Source organism: Ammodytes marinus (genome assembly GCF_949987685.1).
Source record: "Ammodytes marinus genome assembly, chromosome: 4".
NCBI classification, from domain to species: domain Eukaryota; kingdom Metazoa; phylum Chordata; class Actinopteri; order Uranoscopiformes; family Ammodytidae; genus Ammodytes; species Ammodytes marinus.
The window spans coordinates 19,593,041-19,602,784 of NC_137233.1; the positions used below are offsets into that span (position 1 = coordinate 19,593,041).

Here is a 9,744-nt window from a genome sequence, read left to right on the forward strand (position 1 = left end):
AACAAATGATCTGTAAAAACCTTCAGAAAAGTGCTTAAAACGTACCATGTAAGTACTTGAGACTTTTGCTTCACAGAGTATTGAAAAAAACTAATGTTGCGATAATGGCTAAAAATGGGGTGGTTTAGGAAAAATATACAGATGCAAACAGATAAGGTTTAGTCAAATAAACACCTAAATGTACAGTTTGAACCTCTGATTTATACAGTACAACTATGAAAAATGGAAAAACTGTTTTTTAAACTGCTTGAAAAAACAAATGTTTTGCCTTCAGTGTCTCACCTTAACAGGCGGATGTGTATGTTTACAGTAAATCTAGAAATAAATGATATCAAACTCCTGACCATTGTACTGTAGAATGGATGGATCAACTCTTACATCTTCACACTATGAATAATCCACAGGGAACATGGGGTTTGGATAAAAAATATGTAATCATTCAAATTAAATAGACAGTGTATACTACACAACAGATTGGATTAAAAGGAAATACAAATTAATCTTTAAATACATTTCAGAAATGTTCGTACACAAGTGAAAAAATGGACATGAGTGCAAAGACGCCAAAGCATATTGTAGAAAAACAGACAAACGTAAAGGAGAGGTATAGCACAGGACACCAGTAGCTTATTCTAGCAGGAGATGAGCAGAGGGTTGACAGTACTGCTGCTCTGACGCCCTGAAGACGGAAGCTGGACTTTCTCTCTGCTCTCTCCTTCCTCATCCTCCCCTCCGTTACCAAGGAGATCCCTGGAGGACAGGCGCACACACAGGGCGTCGGCTACTTGCAGGATCTGAGAGCGACCTGGATGGGTAAAAAAACAATGCACAGTAGCAGGGATTCATTTGGCTCAGTATTAACCTGCTTTCTTTGTCTATTATGAGATATAATTTATTTTTTGATCATTATTTTTGTATTTTTTACTTTTGCCAATATAGCTTTCAAAGGCATGTATGGAACCTGACACATTGTTTGAGCTGCAATTGTGCTGTATTCTGAGCATCTTTTAATAAAAACAAATCTTTACAATCAAAAAAACAGCAGGAGGGGGGCCTACCGTCCCCCCTCCTGCTGCACACGTCCAGAGTGTCCATCACAATCTTCCCCAGGGCTGAGCGAGACACGTTCTACACAGGGAGAGAGAGAGGGAGAGATGTTTTAAGGTGTTTTTTAACATATAGCTACAACAATAAACATTAAAAACGCCTATAAAAAAACAAAAATCCCGATATCTTAATAGCAGAATAGGAATATTAAAGGGGGATCAGCAGAAATGGTTATATTAAATATATATTTTTTTTAAATACATAAAAAGAAAACAAAGCTAACAAGCCAGCCAAACTAATGAGACTTTAGCTAGCTACAGTATATTAGCTGCCTTGTTAAGCTGACTGAGTGTGTTGCTTGTGTGTGTTGTGTGGACCTTGTTGCGTAGCTGCAGCAGCAGTGTGAGGGCGTCTGTCAGTTTCTCCTCTAGCACAGACAGGCGGCTCTTCTCTTTCTCCTCCAGCCGTGTCCTGTCCTCCTCTTCCTCAGCTTTCTGGCAAAACAGATCAATGCACAAAGCTTTTAAACACTGTTCTGCCCATATATATTTTTACTATTCTGTTTTACGGTGATCATGTGATATTTATCCTGTGAACACAAGATAACTAACTTGTGATCATGAGATAACTGCATATAATGTTGTGATTATAATGTATAATAAGTGATGCGTGGATACACGTTTTGTTATCTAGCTGAAAGACGTTTTTTTCTTTCATTGTCTTCGATATGGACACTTCTACTCATGGTGAAGAGGTTCCTTTTCTATTGGCTTCTCTTTAACACACCTTTTCGTTCTCTTTGTGTCTGCTTCCGTCTGGCTGCTCTGGGTGTGATCCCCTCAGCAGGCAGCGCCCCCTGCTCTCCATAAACCTGCTGCTGAGGTTCTTATCATGCAGGTGACTCTGAGAGGGCAGTGGGTGGACCCCATTCTGACACCTTAAGGAAGGAATAGGATTAGGGAGATTTACAGTGAGCCTCGTTTCCACTGAGCTGCTCAATACGGTTTGGTTTGGTTTAGCAGGCATTTATTTGCGTTTCCACTTTTAACGGTTGAGAAGGGTACCAAAATAAGCAAAAAATTAGCATGCCGTACCTTTTCCCTTCCGTTGGATTGGACAGGCCCCAAAGGTGGACCTAAACTCTGTAGTCCGTTGATAGGTCGACAAAATAGTAATTTCCATGCCAGAGATAAACTGCTGTATGCAGCAACGTTGACAGGAGTGAAGAGTCTTCTGTCTTGTGTACGCAAGCAGCTCTTTGTTTATTGTGTGGCGTTCCTCTCCATTGAATTAATCAGCAGGCTACACTGTATCCCACTGCTATAATGGCATGGAAGTTACGTAGCTGCTATTGCCATCCGGCACATAACCCGCCTAGAAAGTAAGGTTATTGTTGGCTGTACAAACGCAAGCCAGATCTAGGGATCCTTACCAAATCATACCGTACCAAACTGAACTGTATTGATCAGTGGAAACGAGGCATTAGTGTGCACAGTGGTGGTGTATGTGTGTTGGATATTGGCTCACCCTTTGTCACAGCCGAATGTATGTTGGCTGATGTGCTTCTTCACCTCCATCGGGCTGCACTGTCCTTCCTCCCTCATACCCCTGTCCTCCTCCTCTTCATCAGAGGCAGCTCTACCCTCCACTGCTCTCTGAAGGCACTCTGGATCTGCAAACAGGGGAAGGGACTCATTAACTTTCTACTCAATTATCCATTTCAGTGGTTTAGACTCCACAAAAGTGTGCTATGGTTTGGTGTTTTTTTTATTTTTACTTAACTGCTGCAAAGCATTGGTGAATAATGTTCTGTGGGTGGTGTAATTGACAACATTTAAATGACTGCATTCCATTGAGGTGAGTGAGCTATTAGCTTCCATTGCTCAGAAGGCGAGTAAATGGAAATGAGCCACAATGTAAAAATGAAAAAGTTAGGAAAACTCTAAATCTCGAGAAAACTGTTGTCTCAGAGTTTTACTAACTTTTTCATTTTTACAACCACATGTGTTACTACCCCTGTGCTTTTCCTGCTACAAGTCAAAAGCACTGCTGTGAAAAACAACTATTACAAAGCTTTATGCAAATATTATTGCAGAACCCTTAAAACAAACATGTCAGTGAGCACACTGTGGCAAAATGTGGCTCTGTAGTTGGGTTAGAACATACTCCTCATCCCTAATTGCTCAGTGACTCATGGGTTATCCAGCCACTCACCTATATGTCCACAAGCGTCCTGTGCTCCCATTGGGTACATGTGTTGATGGGCGGAGTCAGGGAGGGAGGTGCAGCGGGATCTGAGGGGGGTAAAGGGATAGTGTAAGATAGCTCAGATATAATGCCAATCAGCAAACAGAGGCAGCTTCGTTAATGGTTTTGATTATGATGAAAAGGTCCTAGGGATAAACATTGAAACATACAGTGGGTGCTGTTGAACTGTGATGAACGGTTATTTGACACGAAAAGCTGTTGTTAGTAAAAGTGTTGCCTATGTAGACTGCTGTGTTGCTTCCTGCACATTAGCATGTACACTACAAATAACGTGGGGCCATCAAAACAAGCTGTAAACACGAGATTCTCACATTATCACCTCATAACTTTGTGAGGGGTAAATGTGAGAATCTTGCAAACGGTTGCCTATGTGCACATCCGGCAGACATAGACACAAACTTGTGTGTAAAACTGTTGGCTTTCAGTAACTTGAATTTCAGCTAGGTGGAGCACAGAGGCAATTAATGTGTAAATGGACCATGTACCAACATGCCGCCACTCTCTCACCAGCGCACGCACGCACGCACACACGCACGCACGCACACACACACACACACAGTGTGTATTACTCATGTTGCGGGGACATTACATAGACTTGCCGTAACTATAAGCAAGTATTGACCCCACGTCCCAACAATATCTCGGTGTGAACAGCAAAGATGTCCCCGCAACATTAGTAATACATGTGCACATACGCAAGCACACACACACACACACACACACACACACACACACACACACACACACACACACACACATACCTGTACTGGCTGAGTTGACTCTCTAGCTGGCTGACCCTGGTCTGCAGCTGAGGCACACACTGAGCCTGCTCCTGGATCATGCGGACCCTCTGGAGCCCCAAGCTCAGAGCCTCTCTGGCCTCCTCCGCTCGCCTCCTGAGGGACAGCATCCAACATCACCAAACCATACTCATCATATCTAGCCATTCTCCCATGCAAACATAGGTGTAGATTGCAGGACATGTCCCCCTGAATATTTAAAGGTAAATATGTGAATGTCAATGTGAATTACATAACTGTAATCTCCCCAAAGAAGGTCAAATGAACAGTTCAGCGTGTGTAAGTATATACACTTATTTGCCAAAAGTGTTGGCTCAATTATTTGGATGGGTGAGTGAATACTTTTGGCAATATAGTGTATATATCTGTCTTACCTGTAACTATGTATTTCCCAACCATTTCGGACAAAGTGGACCATACTTGGTGATGGCAAGGCAATGCAGAAAGTGTGATACAGTAGTAGTTGGCTAATATAAATACTTAATCGATCTTGTTTATGTTTGAAGGTTTGAAGGTTTTCTTTTTGTCATTTACTTTGTGTACTTGCGTACATAAAAAAAATACCGTTTCTCCCTGCCGACAAGCAATTCTAAAAGTGTTAAAAGTGACTAGTGAGGGGGAAAGTGCCTGGTGTATTCAGATTATAGGTGGGTACACTGTGTTCAGCTTGGGGGGAGGAGGGGGGGGGGCAATAAATTGTGTGTGTTCAGAGTTCTGATGGCTTGGGGAAAGAAGCTTTTACACAGTCCGGCAGACCTGGCCCAGATGCTCTGAAAGCTTCTCCTGGATGGTTAATATTGAGATGGTGGGAAGGATGGGAGGCGTCGGCTGCTATGTGTGTGGCCTTTCGGACACATGGTGCTTTGTAGATGTCAGCTATGGTGGGCAGAGAGACACCTGTGTCCTCATTTTCTTACCTTCAGGGTTCCTGAATTATATTCAAATGTCTATGGGACTTGTAACAAGTACCTGTATGTTGACTTTTGTTTTACATAGGGTGTCAATATATAGTTATAGGTAAGAAGCATTTATAAATGGTAAGACCACCTGAACTATTATTTTCTTTTAACTTGGGGAGAAGGGGGTTGTCTTTTAGGGGGACAAATTGACCTCTTGTAAATATTGAGGGGGACATATCCACTGCATTCCCCCTGAAATCTACACCTATCTGGTTACTGTCCCCCTAAAACCCACCTCCCCCCAATGTTGAAACTAAACCTTCCGCCATACATGCAACACATCATCCAGTCCACTGTAAAAGCTCCAACCTGATGTGAGCGTTTTCTTTCCTGAGGGCAGACTCCACCCCGTGCAGCCTGCGCACCCTCTGGTAGGCCCAGCGCAGCTCCTCCTCCAGACGCTGGTTGAACTTCATGGCCTCGTCAAGCTGTCCGTCACGCGAGGAGCGGATCAGCTTCAGCTCCCTGAGGAGAGGGTCCCGGAGGTCCCATCTCCTCCCCAGCCACCTGGCCCCCTCTGCTCCCACAGTGCTGCCTCTGAGCCTGTGCGTTGGGACCAGTTTGCCCTGGACCAGAGTAATGGAGCGTGGGCTGGTTGAAGCTGGCGTGGAGCTGAAGGTGGATGGAGGAGGAGGTGGAGCGCGGCTTCTCTCCCGTCTGAGAGCCACCTCTAGGGCCAGGCAGCGAGCGTCACTGCCCTGCAGCGTGGAGCGCAGGTCCTCTACCAGCTCACGCAGAGCGCACACCTCATCTGGAGGAGGAGAAGAAAGAAGGAACAGTTCAACTTAAGTCAGAAAGTCCAATCAAATCAAATTTGCTTTTGATGATAATTCATACATTATACCTTTTATGTTTAGGATCTGAATACATTCTTCACCAGTGTTGGACAAAACTGTAGACAGTATAAACAAGTAACTAAGTAGTTTAACTGAAGTACTATGCTTTGGTACAATTTACTTTTAAAGTACTTTTACTCTACTTCCATTCAAAGGGAAATATCGTGTATGTTATGCCACGACAATTATCTGACAGCTTTAGTGACTAGTTACTTTACAAATTAAGATTGTATGTTTAAAATGTTTGTAGAATACAAAACATTGTATTAGAGCATAGGGGTGTTCACGTGCATATGTAGGGGAGACCAGGGTTGTTTGGCACACACCTATTTTCTGGTCCTTCGAAGTTCACAGAAAAAAAATTAACATCGTAATGTCTGCTTGCTTTTGTCACTCATTTACTTATTTCAAAACATGTGAAAATCACTAATGTAATTTGTAGTTTATAAACAACATTTTAAAGGGTAAGATTTCATAGTATGTGTTGAGTGATGCTAGCTGTCTAACATAATTTCATCTTAAAGTTGGGTCAAATTTGAGTGGGGATGGTGTTGGCACATGAACAGATCAACCCAGTATACGTTTGCGTGTGTGTGTGTGTGTGTGTGTGTGTGTGTGTGTGTGTGTTGAGCCACTGTTGTAAACTAGCCGACTGATTATAAAGTAGTTCAAACGTGAATTTTCTCCACCAATGAAACAGTACAATACCACAGTATACAGTATAAGAGTAGCCTACATCTGCCACAGGGAGCATTAATATGGAGAATGTGTACCTTTCCTTTTGTAGTTTGAGTACATTTAGCTGATAATATGTGTGGAAATTACACGAAGTATATTTACTTAGTTGTATTTGTTTTGCTACAGTAAAGTAAAATCGTGTATTACAAGAGATTAAGAGAATGAGAGGACAGGTGGTAGAGGGGATGAAAGGGTGTTGCCTATTGCCTCCCCATCTCTTACTCTCAAACTGGAAAATGATTACTGCTGTGTATCTTAATGATGGTTAGATGAAGCAGAAGTGAATTAAAGTTTTTGTATAGCCTACTCCTAGTGAATCCCATGAGACATTGAAATGCAATCACACATGGAACAGACAGTAGCCTACCTGACTCGCAGTCCTCTACAGTCCGCCCTTTCATTGACCTGTTACCGGCTCCACTCTGGTCCCTTGTCAGATCAAAACTAACGCTCTTTCTCCGCCTGACCCGCGGCCACCGGAGCCGGATCTGTCTTTCCACCAGCTCCGTGTCCTCTGTCACGGGCAGGCGCCACACGCTCTCCCCGGCGTCGATGCCTCTGCGCGCACTGCGCACACGGAAATAACCGCAAAGCCGCGAGTGGAAGTCTTTAAAGGAGAGCTGGCTGGGCAGCCCGGAACACACATCCCCAAGCTCCTCATTATCTTCTTCATCTTTTACACTATCTCCGCTTCCTCCTTTATTAACCGTCCTCTTCTTTCCTTTGTCCGCCGCGGTGAGCCCCAGCACGGCGCACAGCTCGCTGAAATCCTCCGCCGACACCGTATCGTCCTGGTTCGGGTAGGCCAGGTGGTGGAAGACCTCCTGCAGGTATTGGTCTATTCCAGTGGCCAGGACTACTATCTCGTTGTCCACGCCGGGGTCGGGGCAGTGGTGATAGGCCAGGGCGCACCGGAGCCACTCGCTTTTACGCGCTGTTCGCAGGGAACAGGGGAAGACGCGTGGCATGGCTAATGCGGTGCGCTCCATGAATCCACATAGACTAGGTTTTCCTCTAGATGTTACCAAATAAACAATCTTATCATGTAAATATGCCTAGGTAGCGATTTAAATCCAGATTCAGGCTAAAACACATCCAGGTGTGGTTTAATTCCTTAGAGGCCTCACCTTGGATTCCTTCCTGGCTCATCAAGTCAAGATCTGATCCCTGCGGGTGAGAAAAAAAGTCCCACTGCTGAGACTCCACCTTTTAGTGTGCACACTCTGATGGCATGTGTGTGTGTGTGTGTGTGTGTGTGTGTGTGTGTGTGTGTGTGTGTGTGTGTGTGTGTGTGTGTGTGTGTGTGTGTGTGTGTGCGCGTGCGTGTGTGTGTTTACCGTTTACAGTTAATTGTGCAAGAAAGTGCGGGGCCCATTTTTCTCCATTAGCCTACATAAGTGGATCAGAAATCATGTATTGCCAAAACGGTTTGCAACCCATGGCTATATAATGTTCCTCCACGCGAAGCATCGAGCAATTCCTCTCAGGGTGAGATCAATACATAATTGTCATGCAGATGTTTTTGCAAGTTGTTTTAATGCATTTAGTCATCCAGTGACAAAGAAAAATCCAGATGTTGGATAAAGTGTTAAAAAGAGTTGAAATCTTTATTTTATTTTCACAACATATAAGTGTCTAAAATGTGTGTTTTAAAGCTCCCATATTATACACTTTTCGGTTCTATTATACACCATATTATATGGTCTTAGTGGTCCCTAATACGTTTTTCTTTAATTGTTTGCTGAAAAAAACTTTCAGATAATTTATTGTACTATGCTGATGTTCAGCTAATCTCACAATGGCCTATTTTAAAAAAAAGAGTTGCAGGTCCCCTCGTAAATATACAATCTTTGAGCTCTCCCCGCCCCCTGTCCGGAAGCGAAGCCAGATACGCCTCGCCCTCTGTCTGTCAGGGCCGTGGACCAATAAGAAATAGGGGTGTGGGCTGCACAGTGGAAGCTTCTGGCTTTACGGTTTGTGAGGTCAGAAAAGGGGATAATTCTGACTGGAGTGTTTTTGGGGGGAGGGGTGGGGGTTTCAGAAAAGGGGAGAGTGAGAAAAGGAGAGATTGTTATTTTTTTTGATATTTTGGCAGTCTCTAGGCACACCGTGGACGCATGGATATGTTGGAACACATTTAAAAAGTGCATTTAGCATAATATGTGACCTTTAAATCGGGTCTCAAAACGTTCTTGTTTCCCTTTTAACCTGTAATTTTTTTTTTTGGTAAAATGTTTTAATTCTCTTATTTAAATGTTGTATTTTTATCTATGTTTTAAATGTGTTCCTTTTTTTTTGTATTTATATTCTTTATTTGATTTTAACCCCGTGAAGCACCTTCAGTGGCCATGTGCCTGAAATGTGCTCTATAAATAAAATTGCCTTGCCTTGCCTTAAGTGCCTTTGACTCATGGCCTGTGTGACAACATAAAAGGTAAAATGAGCTCTGATTCTCTGTAGCTTCTGACTGTAGTACTGTTCTCACTCACCGGGAGCCTTCAGTTGGAAGTCAAAATAATGCGTTTTCCGCTGGGCTGGCTGGGTTTTCCAGGAAACTGAGCAAGTCTTATTGGAATTACCTTTCCCCACCCTGACCACCATGTGTCACACACCTGACAGTCAAAACAAAGGCGGTGACTTGACTGCACTCACCTAGGCTAGAACATTCCATGCAAATTACATATACACTCCACTGATGCACTTAACCAAAGCATTACACACAGAAAACAAAAGTAAATGACATTATCAATTTTTCAGTTGATTGGAAAAAGTATCAAATTGTAACATTTGTCATTTATTTGAAAATGTATCAAGCAAAACTGACAAACAATATAATGATGGGTGATCAGCATTGACTCAAATGTCTGTAGCTTTGTACTTGCGTGGTATCCATTTTTAAATAAATAATCAAGTCCAAAATGTCTAACAATTCCTTCCAGTAAAAAGGCCTACTGTGTACGAAGAAAATGTAAGCATTCTACATACTTTTTTGGGTGGTTGCTAATGACAAATGTCTCATGTGTCATGATCCCGTTTGGGCTCCTTGGCCTTATATGTGTTTTCCCTTTTCACCTGTTTTCTGTGTGCTGAGCTAAT

At 43.1% G+C, this 9,744-nt stretch overlaps 1 protein-coding gene across 1 annotated transcript; it reads right to left on the minus strand.

Moving 5' to 3' along the window:
• Positions 1 to 276: 276 nt before the first annotated feature.
• Positions 277 to 7,781, minus strand: LOC307250110 (EF-hand and coiled-coil domain-containing protein 1). Its single transcript, XM_080027069.1, has 9 exons — positions 7,016 to 7,781; positions 5,384 to 5,825; positions 4,077 to 4,211; positions 3,262 to 3,341; positions 2,575 to 2,719; positions 1,834 to 1,984; positions 1,425 to 1,541; positions 1,059 to 1,128; positions 277 to 805 (listed from the first exon to the last, which is right to left on the minus strand). Exons 1-9 carry the CDS (start codon positions 7,635 to 7,637, stop codon positions 633 to 635), a joined length of 1,935 nt encoding a protein of 644 aa, XP_079883195.1. The 5' UTR covers positions 7,638 to 7,781; the 3' UTR covers positions 277 to 632.
• Positions 7,782 to 9,744: the final 1,963 nt, after the last annotated feature.

Excerpts from the sequence above, each read along its gene's own strand:
- LOC307250110 (XM_080027069.1), bottom strand. The coding sequence starts at position 7,637 with ATGGAGCGCACCGCATTAGCCATGCCACGCGTCTTCCCCTGTTCCCTG. Across the intron at positions 4,212-5,383 it reads AAAGAAAACGCTCACATCAG|GAGGCGAGCGGAGGAGGCCA; the intron begins GTTGGAGCTTTT and ends GCTGTCCCTCAG. Across the intron at positions 2,720-3,261 it reads GGACGCTTGTGGACATATAG|ATCCAGAGTGCCTTCAGAGA; the intron begins GTGAGTGGCTGG and ends CCCTGTTTGCAG.